This window comes from Mesocricetus auratus, unplaced genomic scaffold (genome assembly GCF_017639785.1).
Source record: "Mesocricetus auratus isolate SY011 unplaced genomic scaffold, BCM_Maur_2.0 Super-Scaffold_100004, whole genome shotgun sequence".
NCBI lineage: Eukaryota > Metazoa > Chordata > Mammalia > Rodentia > Cricetidae > Mesocricetus > Mesocricetus auratus.
In genome coordinates this window covers 42,200,183-42,221,448 of record NW_024429189.1, presented here as the reverse complement: position 1 = coordinate 42,221,448, position 21,266 = coordinate 42,200,183, and the positions used below count along the sequence as shown (strand labels likewise).

At 45.7% G+C, this 21,266-nt stretch overlaps 1 protein-coding gene across 4 annotated transcripts in view; it reads left to right on the top strand.

Moving 5' to 3' along the window:
- Chn1 (chimerin 1) overlaps positions 1-15,124 on the top strand; it is a 144,827-nt gene extending 129,703 nt beyond the window's left edge. For all 4 annotated transcript variants that reach the window (XM_040745604.1, XM_040745603.1, XM_013121941.2 and 1 more), the window contains 3 exons: positions 6,639-6,776; positions 13,096-13,201; positions 14,271-15,124. In XM_040745604.1, the coding sequence (XP_040601538.1) occupies positions 6,639-6,776; positions 13,096-13,201; positions 14,271-14,442 (416 nt within the window). In that variant the 3' untranslated portion in view covers positions 14,443-15,124. The remainder of the gene's footprint in view (positions 1-6,638; positions 6,777-13,095; positions 13,202-14,270) is intronic.
- Positions 15,125-21,266: the final 6,142 nt, after the last annotated feature.

Here is a 21,266-nt window from a genome sequence, read left to right as displayed (position 1 = left end):
CACCTGCCCCAGCCGGAGTTAGCCCACTCAGCCCCCTGTGAACTACAGTCCTCAGGCCGCTCGCTGTATGACGGGCTCACACACGGGAGCCAGAAAGCTGAGGGGAGCTGGAGCTCTGGCCTGAGTCCTACTTGCTGTGGGAGTCTGTGGGTTAGTTATTTTGTTCTACATCATGCAGAAGGATGAGATAAGATCTTGCTTGTAGCACTGCATGACCTCAGACTTGAGATCCTCCTGCCTCTGCTTTCAAGTGCTGGGATTGCAGGAATGTGTCACCATGCCCAGCTTAATTGGACTTTAAAAATGACATTTAAGGTTTGATTTGTGCTGGGTTTGGTGGTGCACACTTTTATTCTCAGCAATGGATAGGCAGAGGCAGGTGGATTTCTAAGTTCGAGGCCAGCTTGGTATATAGAGTGAGTTCCAGGACAGCCAGGACTACACAGAGAAACCCTGACTGTCCTGAATGCACTCTATAGAGCAGACTAGCGTCAGACTCAGAGATCCACCTGTCTCTGCCTACCCCGTGCTCGGAATAAAGGTGTGCACCACAGTCGCCACCTCCAGTACCACCCAGCCAAGTCGGTGATTTTTTTAATGCCTATTTGCTTCTTTCTCTCTCTCTCTCTCTCTCTCTCTCTCTCTCTCTCTCTCTCTCTCTCTCTCTCTCTCTCTCTCTCTCTCTCTCTCTCTCTCTCTCTCTCTCTCCCCTCCCTCCCTCCCTCTCTGTTGGGGCAGGGAGGAGGTACTGTGGATTGAACCCAGGGCGCAGGGAGGAGGTACTGTGGATTGAACCCAGGGCCTCATATGCCACACCCCAGCAAAGCCACAAAAGTAGAAGACAAAAATAATCAAGTATTACCAACCTGCAAAGGGGAACGTAGGCCAGCCTAAATGTTTTATGCAAGCAAAGACAGTAAAATAATGATGTTTTGCATACAAATACACATTAAGGAGGATCCTGAATCCACCCCAGGACGAATGGTAGGAGACATTTCCTTCATCTGAAAGGCAGCAACTGAACTTGTCCCCTCCCAGCCTGCAGTCATGAGTTTCAGAAATACATAAACACTGGAAAGAAACTAAAAATCACTTCAGCCACAGAAAGCAAATTAGTGATGCATTTTCCTTCATTAAACATCATGACACCTTTTTGTAACACTGCTAACAGATTTTAAGGTTCCCAGTGGTTTCTTTGGCTCCACATGGTCAGGTCTTTGGGGCCCACTCTGAACCTCCTCCAGGACTCATGCTGTAGTCATTTATAGGAATTTAGAAAGAGTTTTAACATAAGTGTGAAAAAGCCAATAGTGCAGATCATTTAAATCAGCCTTGCACATAAATGCTGCCCAAATCTCTGAATGTTCAAAGCAAGTAGCAAATAAATAGCCAAGTAAGTAAAGTGAAAGTAATCAAGAGGGATCAGTTCCACGAAGCTTAGCTTTCAAATAATGAAATTGAAGAATGAGGACGATGGGGCCCTCGGAATGCTGGCATGGACTCTTTAGTCCAGCAGTCAAAGTAAAGGCAAGTATGGGGCCGCCTTGCCTTACCTAGGATGGTCACCAGCTGCAGCACTGCCTGTGGTAATGTCTGCAGGCACCGTTACACCTTTGCTACCCTCTGTCTTTAGGTAGGACTACAGAGTGTAGATGGTGGGTACCCTGACAGGCCATGGTGGACCCCAGCCCAAGATCCCAGAGCGCATGGTTAGTGAGCCAAGAGTTGAAAAGGAAAGGAAGAATCGGGGAACCAAGATGTCACAGACTGCTGGCAAGTTGTTGTTCTGCAGATAAAGTGCAGGCCCTGGATTTCATGTTCCAGGTTGTCTATATTATTTTTATCAGAAAACAGTTTAAAGTGAGACAAATGGAAGACAGTTACGTGTGGGTTCTTATTAAAATTCAGGGTGAGACGAGCAGCGGTGGCACGCTTTTAATCCCAGCACTCCGGAGGTGGAGGCAGGAGGATCTCTGTGAGTTTGAGGCCAGCCTGGTCTACACAGAGAGACTCTGTCTAGAAAAACAAAACAGAATTCTGGTTTGGGATCATATCTTTAATCCCAGCACTCAGGATGCAGAGGCAGGTGGATCTCTGTAAGTTCCAGGACAACCTGGTCTGCATAGCAGGTTCCAGGACAGCTAGGATTATGTAGAGAGACCCTGTCTCAAATAAATAAATCCAGGTTTGTTCGTTTTAAAGAAATGACTTAGTGGGTAAAGACACCACCATGCCTGTCCTGGTTTTTGGCAACTTTACACAAGCTAGAGTGATCTGGTAAAAGGAACCTCGATGGAGAAATTGCCTCCATCAGATTCCTTTGGCAAGTCTGTGCTTTTTCTTCATTAAGTAACATATATCCCGCCCAGGGTTGGGGATGCCACACCAGGGCAGATGATCCTGGGTGTGTTAAGAAAACAAGCTGAACAAGCCAGTAAGCAGCATTCTCCCATGATCTCTGCTTCAGTTCAGCCTCCAGATGTGTGGCCCTGAGGCCCCTTCTGTCCTTGCTCCCCCGAACAAGAGACGCATCTAAAGCCAAACAAACCCTTTCCTCCCTGAGTTGCTTTTGGTCATGGTGTTTCATCACAACAGTAAGAACCCTAATTAAACAGTTCCTGACAACCTGAGTTAAAGGAGAGAACCACCCCTACAAGCTGTCCTCTGACCTCCACATGCATTCCATGATACATGCAATCCAACACACATGCATACATGCAAAATAAATAAATGGAAACTTTTGAGTTCATATTTTAATACAATAGTTATATTCAATAGTTTAAAAAAGGAACAAAGTACCAGCATATGGCATTAAACTAAACTAGGTGAAATTCAAGATCACATATTGCATGACCCATACATATGACATAGCCAGACTGCAGACTGATGGCAGGGAGGTATATTACCCTTTGCAAGCGTCAGGACCAGGGCAAGGGGGTGGTGTGGGGACTTCGGAGGGCATAAGAAAGTTCTAAAATCAGACTATGGTAGTAGTCATACAACTTGATAAGTACATGGAAAACAATTGAATTGTATACTTTAAATGATTAATTATATGATATGAAAATTCTATCAATAAAACTTGTTTCTAAGCTGGGTGATGGAGGTGCATGTCTTTAATCTCAGCACCCAGGAGACAGAGGCAGGTAACTCGATTGTGTTTTAAGCCAGCCTGGTCTACAGAGCAAGTTCCAGGATAGCCATGGGTACACAGAGAAACCCTGTCTTGGGGTAGGGTATGTGTGACTTGTTTTTAAAACTAAAAAATGTTGCATGCACATTTTAAATCAGGTTTTAAAACAACTGTCTTAATAATAATGTCTATAGTAAACCCAAGAGTATTAATCTTTTAGGCTCCTAGCTTTTTAAAATTTCATTTCTTCTGATTTAGTCACTAAGAAATTACATTAAGGTACTGCCATATGCCAGGCACTGAGTTATTTACTCTAATTCAAAGTTAACTTGAGTTCTTAGTCCTTACATCTGTGTAGGACTCACAGTAAGCACACACTGGTTATTGACTTCATATTTCCATAAAGGAAGATATTATTAAGTGGAAAACTTAACATAGTCTAGCAGAGCAAGTGATGTTGGTGGTTAGGAAAGGCTTCCCAAGGAAGAAATGTGCACACTGAGGCTAACCTGAAGATGAACACAGAGCAGCTGTACAGGGGAGAGTAGCAGAACCCTAGTAGCAGGTAATAACAGCCCAGAGAAGAGAGAACACACTAAAAGGGACACTACAGTCAGAGACACTACAGTCAGAGAAGAGTGAAGACATAGTGACAATATAGCCAGAGAAGAGAGAACACACTAACAGTGACACTACAGCCAGAGAAGAGTGAAGACACTCACAGTGACACTACAGTCAGAGAAGAGAGAACACACTAACAGTGACACTACAGTCAGAGAAGAGTGAAGACACTAACAGTGATACTACAGTCAGAGACACTACAGTCAGAGAAGAGTGAAGACACTAACAGGGACACTACAGTCAGAGAAGAGTGAAGACACTCACAGTGACACTACAGCCAGAGAAGAGTGAAGACACTCATAGTGACACTACAGTCAGAGAAGAGAGAACACACTAACAGTGACACTACAGTTAGAGAAGAGAGAACACACTAACAGTGATACTACAGTCAGAGACACTACAGTCAGAGAAGAGTGAAGACACTAACAGGGACACTACCGCCAGAGAAGAGTGAAGACACTCACAGTGACACTACAGTCAGAGAAGACTGAAGACACTAACAGTGACACTACAGTCAGAGAAGAGTGAAGACACAGTGACACTACAGTCAGAAGAGTGAAGACACAGTGACACTACAGTCAGAGAAGAGTGGAAGGAAAGTGGCTGTACAGGTGATGTCCACTGAGTTACCTGAATGCTAAAACACGCCCAGTCAAACTTCTACCCCCATCTTGACTCAGTGGAGCTCTAAGAATGGTGACTTTATTTATAAAAGTGGTGAAGTAGCTGGCCTATGTACCTGGGGAACATGGGTATTGGTTGTATACCCTAGAAACAGAGGAATATTTGAAATCTGGATTCTTTGTAGAAAATTATTAATAGGTATTGAAACAGAAGCTCTGTGGCAGAAAATAAGAAAAACAAAACAAAACTAACAACAAAAAATCCTCCTACACAGGACATGGGTGGCAGTGATACCTGCCTTTGGTCCCTGCCTTCCTGGGGTTCCCTCACACCTCCAGGTCCTTAGGCCAGGGTGCCTACATGCTTTCTAGTGTTTCCCTGGAGGACATTGCCTTTTGTTTACAGAAAACACTTCATGTGTGAAGCCCACTCAAATGGACTGTGAGCTCAGAAAGGTTGCAGTACTCTGCATCTTCAAAGAGCTAGATTGTTGTTTTTATGGGCTTTTATGGAGTAATTTTAGATTTCAGGAAAAAAATAACTGGAAGGACAGTGATTTCCTGTGCAATCCCTCCCATTGGCACCTCCTCCCAAATTCCCTAGTACTGACTTTTTTTGGTTTTTGACACAGCTTCACTAACCCAGGCTGGTCTAGAACTTTTAACCTTCCTATCCCAAGCTCTTGCACACTGGGATCCTGAGTGCCCTACCTTGCCTAGTTTAGCATCTGGAATTAGTATTGTATTTGTTATCATTGTACATTATTAGCTAAAAGTCAGAGTTTACACTGGGGTATCTTCTGTCTACACCACAGTATCATACAGAATAGTTTCACTAGCATAAAAACCCTCATACACTACCTGTGTGTCCCTCCTTCCCCCAAATACTCAGTAATCACACACCTTTTTGGCTTTTCCAGTTATGACTGAATGTCATGAAGCCATGTTAGGCTGACTTCTGTCACTGTGCATTAATGGTTTCTTGTGTGTGTGTCTTTTTTAGCTTACTAACTCATTCCTTTTCTTTACTAAAATCTGTCACCTGAGCACACACATAGGCATGCAGACACACACAAATATCTAGCAAGGAAATGATGCTAATTAAATCTTGAATAGATACACATTGAGACTTTTTTCTATTTTTAATTTATGTGCATTAGTGTTTTGCCTGCATGTGTGAGGGTGTCAGATTCCCTGGAACTGGAGTTACAAACAGTTGCTAGCTACCATGTGGGTGCTGGGAATTGAACCCTGGTCCTCTGGAAGAGCAGCCAGTGCTATTAACCACTAAGCCGCCCCTCCAGCCAACAAGTTCAGATTTTATTAAACACAGGACAGCACTGGGGGGCTCTCTGTAGACAGCCTTGCTTCAGAATCTGAGTGTTGAACACCTCTGAATGACCTTCCATTGTGTAGTACCTCTCTTCTTAGTTCAACATGCAGTTCATGGGACTTGTTGGACATTTGAGATTTTGTTTTGTTTGGGGAATTTCTTGATATTGTGTTTCTTTTTGTCTCATTTACCCACAGGGCTTGGTTAGGTAAGATCCAGATATTATTTCTTTCAAGCCAGATGGAGATAAAGTAGGGAACCTTTGTCATCATCATTGTTCTCTTAGTTTATGTATTATGGGGTGGTACATGTGTGGAGGTCAGAGAACAACCTAAAGGAGTAGGCTCTCACCTTCCACCATGTGGTTCCTGGGGATCAGACTTGTTTTGACAGGAATGGCCTGTGTTCTTTTTTGCAAATTGTGTTTCCATAAAACAGAAAGAAAGCAGCACTGCATTATTCCCCTGGGAATTCTCAGGCAACTATAAAATATAAAGTTATTTCCTCCCACCCATCCCCCCCAACACACATACACATGCACTCACATACATGCATAGCTGAGCAAGGAAAAATAAGTAGCTTAAGAAGAGAAAAATTGCTTGCTGTTTTACCAAAGTGGGTCACTAATATAGATCATGTTTCATGCTGAATTTGATCTTGGAAACTAGGGTGCTGGTTGCTAGTAATAAAAATATGTTTTTTATTTTATTTTGGAACAAAAATCATTTCCATCACAGCTAGGGGTTAAGCATACACTTGCCCAGTCCCAAACTCTATATATCTCAACAAACTTTTATACAGTTAGAATAAAATAATTAATTAATTTAACAACAGCCTGAAGTGCTGCCTACCTTTAAAATCTCATCCTGCACAAATCATGTTATGATGACACAATGTGAATTCATTGTTTCCCTTTTTCTTTTAAAAGATGGTGAAAAGGCGGATATTTCTGTGAACATGTATGAAGATATCAACATTATCACTGGTGCACTTAAACTGTACTTCAGGGATCTGCCAATTCCTCTCATCACATATGATGCCTACCCCAAGTTCATAGAGTCTGCCAGTAAGTATGAGCTGCCTCTCCTCCATAACCACTCCTGCAGTTCCTCCCTGCAGCTCTCCATGGTCTGGTCTATGTGTCCACAAGCACTTACACTCTCCTAGCCCAGATTACCCGTGCCTCTACCCTTAGAAAGTTTTGTACTATACTGTACTGAACCAGTGCTGCTTTGGTGTAGATCGACATTCAGTAAGATAAATCAAACGCTAGAGCGAGGCTGCTGTCTTGTTTGGTTCAGCAACCGTTCCTGTCAGTATGGGTACTTACGCCGAATGCCCAGACCTTCAGAGTTCACAAACTACCTCTAGCCTGTCAGTTACAATCCCAAGAACATGGCTTCACATCATCGAGGAGTTTGTTTTATTTTGCTTTGTTTTCAGAATTGGGAACCTGAACTCGGGCCTCAATACTCCTCAACCAAAATTTTGCTTTTTGTTTTTTAATTAAAGTTGAGAAGAAAATGGCTCATTTGCAACATGTTATTTCTGTTTCAAAATTCATACCTGTAATTCACATCTTACCCTTTAAATAAGGGAAATCTTAGCAGACGTTAGGTGTTGGCATCACTTTTTTTTTTTAAGAAAAGCTAGTCTATTCCTGTCACTTTGCTTCTGTCTTTAAACCCATATGTCCTCCATCTAAATAGTGACATCACTTCCTTGGTAATGCACTTGGACTGTCACAAAACAGTGACATCTTTTTTCTCCTTCAGAGCTTTTGTGGACCTGTGATGGTTAGTTTCCTGGAGCTGTGATTTCTCCTGGGTCAGCGAAGGAGATCTCAGTATAGCGTGAGAAAGCCTGATGAGAAGTTAGAAAACATGGGTGCTGTAGACACAGTTTCTGTCCCGCCAGGCCTCACAGGCCCTCCGGGCCCAAATGAGCACACAGAGACATGTTAATTATCAAACTGTTGGCCAGTGGCTTAAGCTTCTTATTTGCTAGCTCTCTATTATTAACCCATTTCTATTAATCTGTGTATTGCTGTGAGGCTGTGGCTTACCCATAATGCAGCATGTTACTCCTTCAGCAACATGGCATCTCCTGGCAACCTCTCTCTGCCTCTCCCCCAAAATTCTCCTAGTCTGGTAGCCTCGCCCATCCTTCCTGCCTGGCTACTGGCCAATCAGTGTTTTATTTGTCAACCAATAAGAGAGACATATATGCAGAAGGACATCCCCCATCAGAGTGGTTTCTGGTCTTCCTTGGGGATTGACTGCTCCCATCTTAGGATGGCTTCGGAGCTCCTCATGGTTGTCTGGAGAGTCTACAGGAGTTCTCAGCTGATTGGTACCAGACTGGAAAGCATGTCCCTGTGGAGGGCCATTCGCCTAGCTCTCACAGTCCATGGTATGTGACAGTAACTGGACAGGCGGCTCCTCCTACTATTGTGCTTGGGATTAGAATGAACTTGGCTGTGTGTGTGAGCCAGCACAGGACAGAGCAGTGACTCCCATAGCCCCGTTCTGAACCACACACCCTCTCTGCCAACACCCAAGCCTCTTGTCGGGCTCTGAGGCCTTGGGCCCCCCACTCTTATGACCTCACCTTCTCTCCCCACCCCACCTTCACTGCAGGAAAATCTTTCCCTTGTGGGATTTGTTTTAGAACCCTTCCTATCTGAAATCAGCAAACCTCCTCCTCCCCAAATGGAGAGAAATAAATGCCCCCTTTATAATCTAAATTAGTAACTGATTTCTGTGACACCAAAACTCTGGCGCCCAGCCTGTGCCTCATGTAAATGTGTGTGGTCCTGTTCGTGCTGATGGCTGTGGAAAGTAGTATCCTCTCCCTATAGCCCACTTCTAGCGTTAGGTGTGTAGACACAGGTGTACCTCAAAATGCGCAGAAGGGAGATCAGTGGCCTTGACAATTACAGAGTGCACCTGAAGTGCCTGCACCACGGCCTGCTTGTCCTTCTCTCGTGAGGCCCTTTCTCTTTTCCCCTGCACCCTGCCTAGCTTCTTCAGGAACCCGAGAAGACATATGGAAGAGAGACCCCCATAAAGTGATGGACAGGATTGGATAATGCTTCCTGATGTAGTTACTCTCGGTCTTTTAAAAACACCTCTTGATTTCACCCCAGAAACCATAGTTTATGCAGCTTTTTTCTGCAAAAGCAGGTGGAACTGTGTACACGCTTTTCTTGAAGTCCATTGTGACGAGAGGCTGAGGGCAGGAGAAGGGACGAGGCTGAGGGCAGGAGAAGGGACGCCAATGTGGAGAGCTGGATGGCCCTGCCTCTGCAGGGTGCAGCCTCTGTAAAAGCTGAAGTGGAATGCACTCCCCTCCAGAGTTCCCTGAGGTCCCAGTCTGCCACCCCTCCCTCTTTCCTGTCTTCCCAATGGAGATTGTTGCTCTAGAACAGAGGCCCAGAGCCAAGCCTTACCACAGCATCTTGTCAGAGAGCCAGCATCTGCAAGCAACCTTTGACCATGGGAAACCATGTGGTAACTGTCCCTAGCCCAGGAGTCTGTCTTCCAGAAGATCTTAGAAAACCACATCACTCCCTAAGTGTGCAGCCTTGGAGGAGCCAGGCATGAAGAACTTCCTGGGTCTTCTCTGCTCCACAACTTGGTAATTCCTGTATCTCAGGGAAGTTTTACTCTGACACCGAGCTTCTCTATAATTAACAATACATGCTCCGGATGCACCTTAATTAGATCTTGATCCAAGCCCCAAGTACTCACTTCTGACCCTCAGTGTCCACACTTTCCAAGACCATCTCTCCTGGTCCTTCTCCGGCCCTCAGCCACACGTTCCTTCACCTTGCATTACATTCCCACCCTGGCCTCGTTCCCATCATGGGGCAGGCAGTGGCCATGGCTTGGTTTCTTCACTGTGCTGGCGTCCACCCCTTCAGGACATGATTGCCACCTCAGGTGCTGTTTTCCTCAGGCCTGGATTAGTCCCTCATTTAAGTAATAAGTAGGTGTTAAATATTTGTTGACTATTAAACTTAGAATTTCATCTGGAGATGCACAAACTTAAGTCATTAAATAAATATTCTAAGGGGTTGTATGGCTAGACTTTTTCCTTTAATTCATTGTTTGGTTTGGAGGTTGTATTGGTTGGTTGGTTGGTTGGTTGGTTGGTTGGTTGGTTGGTTGATTGGTTTTCCCAGTTTTGGTTTTGGTTTTTTGTTTTGTTTCTCTGTGTAGCCTGGCTGTCCTAGAACTCACTCTGGCTGTCCTGGAACTCAGATTCATCTTCCTTTGCTTCCTGAGGGCTAATGTTAAAGGCCACTACCCAGTTTAAATGCTGTTTGAAACTCCCAGTCACTGCATGCTCGTTGTTTACTGTAGACAGCCAATCCACTGATGGTGGATAGGTGTGACAGTCACAAACCTGCTCGTGTACAAAGAAACCTGCCTGCCTCGATGCCCTCTGTCCTCCACATGCTACACATTCTACATTTGATGACCGCTAATCTGATAATGCCCATTTGTCTCTGAACACCTTCCATGTTTTCTGTTTGCCTCTTAAATTATGCTGCAATAGTCTTGTGACTACAAGTTTGTCCTCTAAGAAATTGACAATGGGCAATAGCTGTGTGCATGGGAGAAAAAGGGGCTGGGGTCCAGAAGCGCCTCTGGCCGGTTTGATTTCAGGTGTAGACGTGCGTTTCATGTTCCCACCTCTTTTTGCAACAGCAGGTTCATCCAGGTCCATTCATTTGTACATCTGACGGTCTCAGAGAGTTCCCCAGACCTTCTTCACCACTCCCAGCTGTCTGCACCCAAACCTTGATCATTCCTTATCCCCCCTTTTCTTACACATTCCCCATCAGGAAGTTTTCTTGGCTCTACCTTCAAAATATACTCAGAGTAAAACATCTCATCATTCACATGCTGTCACCTGCCAAACTGTGGTATGACCCCTGGATTTTTGTTAGTTACTGGAATGGTCTTTCTGACATTATTCCTGCCCTTGTGTAGTTTGTGCTCTGCTCGGCAGCGAGAGGAAAGGGAACCATAGAAAACGAACGTTAGTGCTGGTGTGAGGGCTCAGGGGGTAAAAGACTTTTGCCACCTAGGCTGACAGCCTGAGTTTAACCTCCGGTATCCATGTGGTAGAAAGAACTGACTTCCACACATGTGCCATGCATACTCACACACACCAACAAATACGTGCATAAATAAATAGCATGTTTAACTGAACATCAGGTTATAGCCCATCTTCATTCATACCCTTCCCGTTTCTCTCCATAAACTTTCAGAGTTGACCACAGCTGACCTGAGGAAAGTGTTTTCCCTCCTGACATCACCCCTTCATTCTCCTCTGAAGCCACATCTGCTCCACTGCCCCTCAGTCTTACCAGCATGCCCCTCAGGACTAGCTCAACTGGGACCGTCTTTACTCCTCTGAGGCCTTACTCAAGACCTTTCCCTCGTGCTGACATTTTCCTGAACTTTAAAATCAAGTGCCCGGCACGAGCATCCTTGGCGCTGTGTCAGCACCCACTGCATTCTTGTGCACTGTAGGCTGTGCGATGCTGACCCCGGTACCCACTGTCAGACCCCCAGGAAGAGCCAGGCTCCCCTGGGCTAGCATGCCAGTGCTGGCTGTGCAATGCTGGCCCCGGTACCCACTGTCAGACCCCCAGGAAGAGCCAGGCTCCCCTGGGCTAGCATGCCAGTGCTGGCTGTGCACAGCCTCCCACTGTCTCAAGCTTCTCCTGCTCTGGAGTGATTGTGGAAGCTGAAAAGAAAAATCTGCTTTTAATTTCTGTAATCATGCAGTTTCAAATTAATTTAGCGCTATGCTAAGAGCTAGCTTTCCGTGGTAAACAGAGTTTCCTTCTCTTTATTCTAGAAATTCAATCACTGAATTTCAGTGTCTGAGAAAAGAGCTGTGTTATGAGCAGATGTACTCTAGAGTCCTGACGGTTTGGAGTTCATGCATTATCTGTCAAGGCAAAAGGCAAAGAACACATTCTTTGTTAGCAAGAAACGAAGCAGGAATTGATGAAGCTTTAGACCAAAGCTGCAAAGCAGTCACATTCTGAGACTCATCCACCCGGCTCTACGTAGTCAAAGCTCAGCTTTTGTCCTACACCAGCCTTTACTGAACCTGGTATACCCAGTATACACAGTGTACACAGCAATACAGTATACCCAGTATACACTGCACATACAGTATTCCCAATATATACAGTATACCCAGTATATACTTTATACACAGTATACACAGCATATCTAATATACACTGTATACACGGTATACATTGGGTACACAGTATATCCAATATATACAGTATACACAGCATATACAGTATACCCAGTATACATTGTCATTGAGCAGGGCTGTGGATATGGAAGAGAGTCCAGGGTTTCAGCCTTCTGTCCTAAACATTGGCTCCTGGGCAGACGGAGCCTTCCCAGCATTTCAGGGCTGCTGTCATGATTAGGACTCCACAGTGTTGGGTCCTGTTGTGCATTTAAGGCTCTCCTTGTAACCAGAGTGAGACCGTGATTGCTTTTTCAAGAGCACAGAATTGCAACAGCTTCAACCGTTCTGTTCCAGATGTGACTGATAGATGGAGCAGAGTTCTTACACTAACGGGATGGTGTGTGGGCCCTCAGTGCAGACCTCAGCTACTCAGATCTGCCCTTCAGGGTGGACTCCTTTGAAAGGGCCCTCTTATCCCAGGATGCCACCATGGCATAGCACACTTAGAGCTAACTGTCTGCTGTGTGTTCTTCAGAACATTTTCTAAAAAATGGAGAGTCCTCATGCTTTGAAGGGAGACTTCATTTTGTTCTATAACACACAGCATAATAAATGTAGCAAGCAAATGTTAGATGATACATTTCTTAGAAAGATAAAGACTGGGGTATTCCTCAGTGGTAGAGTGCTTGCCTCGTATTTATGAGGTGTGGGTTCTGCCCATACCACTGCAAAGGTAAACAATATCTTTAAAAAAAGAAATAAAACATTATCAATAAGGTTTTGCCAAGAGGCAGTGGACTAGCTTGTCTGGTGTACTACAGGGGGTTTCTAAAATATTCTGAGCAATATGTATGTCTATAATGTTCTCAGATGAATTCATTAGAGTGTGTAAGGCTGTATTTGTGTGTCTGCATGCGTCTGGATTTGTTACAGTTACATTCTGAATATCTAGTATGTCCATTTTCCTCAGTAACCAGACTGTAAGACCCTCAAGTGGGGGTTGGGGGGCCCATTAAACTGTTCCCACACTTAAGCCAAGATGGCCTTGGACCGCTGCTTTGTGGCTGTGAGCAAGGGTTAGGAGCATCATGGGAGAGCATTCCTAGGCAGTCACACCAGTTTTCTGCTAGAGCGTCCTTCTTGCTATTGTAGAAATCATGGACCCTGATGAGCAGCTGGAGACCCTTCATGAAGCACTGAGGCTGCTGCCGCCTGCCCACTGCGAAACCCTCCGGTACCTCATGGCACATCTCAAGAGGCAAGTTGCAGCTTGTATCTTACTGCTGGATTACAACCAAATGTCAAGAGTAAAATTCACAAAAGGTGAAAGAAGGCGTGTTCTCTTGAGTGAATGCGGAGTGCACGGCAGCATTGTCTTGTGGGAGATTGCGTTAGTTGGGAAAGGGTGCTAAAAATAGTACACACAGCAGTACCACATGCCAGGCTCACCCTGACACCCATGCCTTGCAGTTCTAGGACCTGTTTGGGAGTGTGCTAGTATTCTCCAGACATTGGTGAGCATTTGTAGAAGGGGAGAGGGTTGCTGCTGTCAGTTTGTGAGGCAAATCACTTTTCTTAGCTTATTGCTCCAATCTTGGCATTTTAGACTATTAACTGCCGTTACCAACACTGGACAGCGGCATAAACTGATGGAGTAGGGAGGAATACTTTCAGTTAGAATTTTAAGCTGTTTTATGATTGATGGTGATCATATAATTTCACAGTTATATGACGTCAATGCACCTAGGGCCTCAAACCCTAAAATCAATTACAAACAAAAAGTCTATGTGCCCCAAAGCCTGCATCATCCAAAAGCACATGACTCTGCCTCCACTCGTGGACACCTGCTCCTTTCTTCCTCCCTTTTTTCTTTGCTCCCCCCCTTCTAGTCTTGGTTTTTGAGACAGTGTCTTGCTACATAGCCTGGCTGAGCTGCTCTTCCGCTCTCACAGCTGCTCTCCTGGACACTCAGGTTTCACTTTGCAGAAAGACCCAGAAGCCGAGAGCCAAAGGAAAGGGAGGGCAGACCTCTTCCTCCTCCACCTCCTCCATTTTTGGAAATAATGTCTGAGAAGGAGAGTTCACAAATATCTGAACCCACACAGTCCAAATGTGAGCCAGCAATCACCAGGACTTTAAATTTTTTATCAGCGTGACCTACTTCAAAAGAAGTCACATTCCTTGACGTTTCCGAGAAGCACAGAAAAATAACTTGGGAGAGCTGGCCAGTGGACACAAGCCTTGATGTGGCTCTGCTTCCCTTTGGGTGTTCAGACTTGCTGAAGAGCCTGCATCACTCAAGTCTGTGTTGCACTTGTGTCTTTCAGAGTGACCCTCCATGAGAAGGAAAACCTGATGAGTGCAGAGAACCTTGGGATCGTGTTTGGGCCGACCCTCATGAGGTCCCCAGAACTAGACCCCATGGCCGCCCTGAACGACATACGCTATCAGAGACTGGTGGTGGAGCTCCTGATCAAAAATGAAGACATTTTATTTTAGAGCTTCTATTTGAGGAAAAAAGTTTTACACATGAAGGAATGTTTTCTAGTAATTTAATTAGCTTCACTAGCTGCATTGTTTCTTGGTTAGAGGTTTGGCCAGATACCCAGATTAAAATGAAGGAACTTCCTGTCATTTCTGTAGCACCACTCAGCTGTCCTTGTAAAACAGTGAACACACGCTTTCCGGTTCTGGTAACCCTGGGTGTTTATCATGTTAAGAGAAACTCAAGCTACTGCATGATTACCCCTGTTTGGTGAGGAAACCCCACATCGAGGAATCACAGACTTGTACCTGCACCGCCTCTCTGTCCTGGGTTGTCTGTGGTCGTCACCCAGCATGCTTCCCAGAGTAAACTGCCATGACTTTGCTTTTGGGTCCATGCCGTTGGTTTCTGATGCTTGCACACACATAAGCAGTGCTCTGGCTGTTACAGCACCATGATGGTGCCAACTCTACACACAGTTCCTTCCCAGCTTCTCTTTCTCCTCCTCCGACATAGTGCTTTCTCTTCAGCAAAAGCAAGATGTGTTTTCAGACCTGTTACTTCAGCAAGTTATCCTATCAATAAAAATGCACCACACGGCGTCTTCTGTTAAATTATTGGTTTTCAGCTGTAAAGTTATATTTTTACCTGGCATGCAGTTATTAATTTATTAAATTTGGCTTTTAGAAATCAAAACTATTCATAGCTCTTTTTTCTTGTCATGGGGAGAATAGTTATAAAATTGTATTTGGCATTTGTTTAGCACCAGGTACTTCCTTTCCCCCGCCTATTGGTCACTAACGTATTGTGGTAACCTCCTAAATAACTTCAACTGCCTAGAATCAGCACACATTCGTAAATTTATTTTCTTCTTCTCCTATTACTCTGGCAGAAATCTGTAATATTTCTCCACTTTGAGGCGGTTTAGATTCCTAAGGTGAAGAGGGCTCTCTGAAAGGTGACTTCTGAATACCTACCTGGGTTGTCTGGGACAGCTAGGGTGGTGTGCATGACTTGAACACAGCTGAAGCTAAAGGCAGCTCATCAGACAGGAGGTGTGCACTGGATACCAAAAGCCCGAGATCTATGTCCTGGGACTGCCACCAACCAGCCATGTGGCTTTGAGCAGGCGACCATCTCGTCTGTCTCTTGGAATGTTGAATGAGCACTCATACAACATCCTGCTTTAAACACTAAAACAAAACTTGTGTGGTGGTTCACACCTGTAATCCCAGCACTGTGTGGTGGTTCACACCTGTAATCCCAGCTCTGTGTGGTGGTTCACGCCTGTAATCCCAGCACTTGGGAGGAAGAAGTGGGAGGATGATGGAGTTCAGGGCCAGCCTTCAGTACATGAGACCCTGTCTCAAGCAAGCTCTCAGTGGAACAGCTGGGCACAACAGTGTACTGTGGTCCCAGATACTGAGGAGGCTGAAGGAGCAGCAGCATTTGAGTCCAAGGAGTCAAGACCAACCTAGGCAACATGGAGAAACTGGCTCAAAATAAAAGGTGAAAATGAAATACATTTCTTAGTTATCAAGTCTGCCTCAAAACAATGGGAACTGATGGAAATGCAAGGCTTTTCTAACTCCATACTTTCCCTCCTAGGCTATAGTGGGTAATTGTTAGTTTGCTTTTTCACTACTGTTTACATTGAGAGAAAGTATGGCCATTCAGGAATATTCCATCGCAGGTATCTTTTCAACCAGTGTCCTATGAAAAAAAATGTTACCACACTGAGCAGTATGGAACAGAGCACACAGGTTGGTTAAGTATAAAGATGTGACTCATGGAGCGTCAATCATCTTCAAAGTGGAAGCAGGGCAGGGAGTCAACTCAATAGCAGAATGTTCTTCACCTGCCGTGTGCAAAGAATTTGAATAACTACACTGAAAAAATAATGGTAAAGCAAATTACAGCCATGAAGTTCATCCATATTTAATCACATCTCATAGATCAGGGCCTTTTATTTATGGGACCTACTATGTAGCAGGCAAGACTCAAACTTCCAGGAATCCTCCTGCCTCCGTCTTCTAAGTGCTGGGATTATAGGTATGAGTCACATGCCAGACCTCACAATGCCTTTTTATTGCCCTAAATTATCAAATCCAATTTTCCCTGATTGTCCAGTTTTTGTGTTTGAATTATTGTTATGGTTTGAGGCATAACGACTATTTTGTATGGTTTAGGGAGGAGGTTGGTCAGTCTTTGGAAAGTTCCCAGCTCCCCTAGGGCTTGGGAACCTGAACTTTGCTTCACCCTACAGGTAAAATGGAGTCTGAAGTCAAAATGGCAGCACTTAGGACAAGGTGCTGTTTGCCTGCTCCCATAATTATCATTTAAATAGGCAGTCTATATTACATGTGGTTGCTGTGGCTTAATGTATGGGCGGGTCCTCAGTAATCTATCTGGGATTTTCCAAAGTGTTACACATTTGTCAGTTGCATCCTACAGTGTCATTTGACACGGTTTTCTGGAGTTGGTTGGAGTTGGTTTTTCCTATAAACTGGAAGTTGGGGAGGCTCTGGCCTACCCCCTGACTTAGAGGTGGGGATTCAGTGTTGCCCAGCCTGTCCTTCGATAGTAGCTTGAAAACACTCAGCCTCCTGAGCAGCTAGGACTGCAGACATGCAGCATGTGAAACTACAGCTTCCAGGGCCTTCTCCCTAAGAGCTCCCGCTGGACTCCTGTGAGTGCTAGTGACCCCTGGGGCTGGTTGTTTAGCTTATGTATGTGGGTGTTCTGCCTGCATGAACGTCTGTGGACACGTGTGCCCAGTGCCCATGGAGGCCAGAGTTCAGTGGAGTTCTCGATGGTTATGAGCTATCATGTGGGTGCTAGGAATTAAACCCAGGTTCTCTGCAAAAATGGCCAGTGTTCTTCACCACTGATCCATCTCTCCAGCCCTCCAGATCTTTTGTTCCAAAGAGTCTCAAATGCACTCTTTTGTCACATTTCAGAATTGCTAACCTGACTCCTCCCGGAGCCACAGATCTGTCTCTCTCCGTCACACCAAGTGTCACAGAGGTACTGTGGTGGGCCGGTGGACATTTTCACTGGGAAGAGCCTCCGAGCCCCAAGGCCTGTGTCTCCAACCTATGCTGTAGTCCAGGTTACAGAAACGCCCTGGCCTTGTGAGTAGATGACTGAGGAAATAGAGGCAGGCTGAAGACACTGGGTGCTCTGAGTTGCTGACAGGAACTGCCTTGTGTTCTGGCTACAAAATACAGGCCTTGTGTTCTGGCTACAAAAATACAGGCCTACCCATGCTGTTCCTTCTCAGTTGACTCAGCTCACTCCCAGCCCCCAGAACCAGCTGTCCCCTCTCCTGCTGCAGGAGACACGCTCTGGTAAGCTAGTTCCTCACTACGGAGTTTGCAGCAGACAGAACGTGTTCACTTCCTCCTGTAACTTTCTTCACACCTAAAGCAAGGCCCCATTCCTTGTCATGCTGACCTGATGAGGCCTGCCGTGGCTGGACCCACTTCCTCTTCTCTCACCACCTCACACGTGAGCATCTTCATTGCCTGAGCAACTTGGGAAGCGATTTTCCAGGCCCCGTTCTGAATTCCTAACTTAAGGCCTGGAGTAGGGCCCAACTAAGCTTTCCATTCTAACTATTTGCAGATGATGCAGATACTGTCCCAGGATCCCAATCTGGGAACCACTGGCCTAGGGTTTCTAGAGCCTAACTGCCCATCAGATCACCACAGGTCAATGAAGTCCAAGGGTATGTTGGCGAGACCTGGGCACACAGCATCCCGGGTGATTCTAACAGTCCTCTTTTACTATTTGTAGCAGCTTCACTTCCTCTGGGGGTGTTATAATACACTAGGAATTTGCTTCAGCTATAACCAAATAGCAGACATGGAAGGAACTGTTGTCATGAAGTTTCTACACAGCAGGAGCTGGATACAGCCAAGCACACAGTAGAAGGAGCAGTCGGTGGCTACAGAGAACAGGGGCTGGGCCTCAACCAGAGCCTTTATCAGGCTCCAGTCAAGCACTTACCAGTAGAATAGTGTCCTAGGCTGTGGACCATGACAGTAATCCCTGGCTCTAGTGATTTAGTGTAAGAACACTGGCTTGATTGCAGGGGTTAGGGATGCTGCCTGTGGATTGCTTTGGCATCTCAAAGGGGAGTCCTCTGTACCCTCTAGGAATTGGCTAGATGTGGGAGGGCAGTCTCTCCAAGACACGGAGATTACAGAAAATAGAGTTCACAGTCCAAAGTCCTTCCTTTCTCTCAAGTCACTTCCCTGCTTCCCACCCACGTCTGACTCTGCTCTCAATACATCCGTATGCACGCTTGATTTTACATTGCCCAACTCACTGAATATAAGTCAGAAAAAAGGAACAAGACTTCATCAAACTTTATAAAGCTCAGAATGAATCACATCAACGTCTACTTATTAATTAAAACCCTTTATTAGGAAACTAGAGAGGATTCCTAGAAACCACGGACTTTTTTATGTAACAGGAATTAATCCTCAAGGCCCTGATACCACAACAGTGGTTTGTATTAGAGGTGATCAATAACTTCCAGAATTCTTCATTCTCATCTGGTGGAACTCATAAACTGATACCCAAAGACTTGTTTGACAAGTGAGTCATCGTATCTTCTGCCCTTGTCACAGGGCTGTGTATAGGTCAGTGCATACTCAAAAATTGACTTTTTAAGTTACAAGGAAGGAGGAAGGGTGGGAAGAAAGGAAGGAAGAAGAAAAGACAGGCTGGTCTGGGTTGCTGCAGACAGATTTCTTCTCTCTCCCTCTCTTCCCCCTCCTCTCTGTCTTGTCCCTCTGGCTTGCCACTGGCTTCCCAGGTTTCATAGTAAACCATCTGCAGAGGAAGCTAGAGTCTTTCACATTGCAAACTCACACTGTTTCAGGTCTGAATATGGGTTATAGAGAGAAACAATACTTCTCTGCCTGTACCACATGAATCACCATTTTGTTCTTGTTCTAGCTTTAGGATGGGGAGAAGCAAAGGGTTGGTGAGAGGACTTTCTGGAGAGTTTTCACAAGCAAGAAAGACCCTGTGCCTAACACACACACACACACACACACACACACACACACACACACACACACACACACACACACCAACCACTCCATAGTTGGGTGTCAAGGAGCCTACCAATGACCCAGGAAGGGCCAGGCCCCTCTTGGCTATTTCCTGAGGTATAGAGAGATGTGCCCACCACCAAGTACTTCCCTCCCCTCCAAAACCTGATCAAACACAAGGTGATATAGGTAGAGAAATTCCATGGGATCTGCCATCAATACCACAATCTCTTCCTAGTATGTTTTTACTGCGCTGAAATCTGGGCCCAATCAAAGACAATTCCCAAACACATGTCCTCAGCTCAGAGCACAGCCAAGGATCTCTGTGCTGTTACAGGGAAAAGCTACAGCTTGGGATTGGAGACCAAGCTTGCTGATTATAAACATTGCACTGTGGGCAGGAGGAGGAGAGAGCCCTGCTGACCAGCCAGGGCTGAACCCCTGAATTACTCAAATTGAAGGTCTGTTTTATACCCACAACCAACAGAGCTGTCCTGTAATCAGCAGAGGAGGGTGGCCACAAGGATGATGACTGGGTCTTGAGCCACTCCTACAGGAAAGAGAAACCTCAAGGAGGGTTAGCAGCCTGCATCTAGGCTGATCCTGGTACTGAAAGGGCTTGTTCTGAAAAGATCAAAGTAGGGAAACAGCACAAACTCAAGGGGTGGGAAGATCTGTTCAAGGAAGCAAAGCCTTGGGATGGAATTAGTGTCTCTGGAGTTACTAAGCCTGAGCCCAGGCCATGGCAGCCCTAGCAAGCTGGTTTCAGCATCCATCCTCAACCAAGGAAAGAAACAATTGAATGGTGAAAAGCAGAAAAGGGAGATCAAGCCAACATGACCACATTGGGAAGAGAAAAGAGGCCCAAGTCCGTCTTCAGGGTCCTGACAAGGTTCTGTTCTAAACAGAGGGAATCTGCGTGCATAACTGAGCAGACCAGGTCAAGGTGTGGTGCCGCCCACCCTCTGGGCTCCAGACTCTCCTGCTAGGTGGTCAGAAAGTTATACGTTCCTTTTCTGACTGGCACCAGGGTTCAGCCTTGCCTTCTCCCAGCAAGAGATTCCTGGGGAAATTCCAATTCCTTGGAGTGTCTGTCTGACAGCCAAAGAGAGGGCCAGCGTGTCTCTAGGGCATCTTCATTCCCGCCAGGCAGCACCACCAGCTTTGGGTTTGCTTGTTTTGCTGTATCAAGTCTGAACCCAGACCGCCTGCAGATGCACACGCTCTCTGCCACTAAGCTACAACCCCACGCTCCTGCTCCTCCCCCTCGTCATCATCCTCTTCCTCCTTTCTCTCTTTGAGCCAAGGGCTCACTAAGTTTCTCCAGGTGGCACTGAGCCTATTCTACAGGCCTGTTTTTAAGATGCCTTTCCGGCTCTGACATCTCTGGGGCACTGGAATCTCACATCTGCATCACCAAGCTTGGCTAGCACTGGGTTCAACAAATGGAGGCCTCTGGGCTCTTGGATTCTTGTAGGAGCCCGGTGTCCAGTGAGCAGCACATGCAGTTCTAACCCTTCCCACACGTCACCCCAAACTCAGGTGTGTGAGCCCAGTACCTGGCTTCCCTCTCTAAACGCGATTAGGAAACAAAGTGGGAGAGGAAATGCATTTAATTGGAGTTTGATCCAAGTGGGAGGAGATAAGCCTGCGGCCAGCGTGTAATTTAAGGATAACAAAGCCTAGAACACGTCAATTTATGGGTAGGCTAGATGGTTCCGTTCCTAGGGGAAGAAGACCCAGGTCCTAGGTTCTCTCCCTTAGAAAGACAT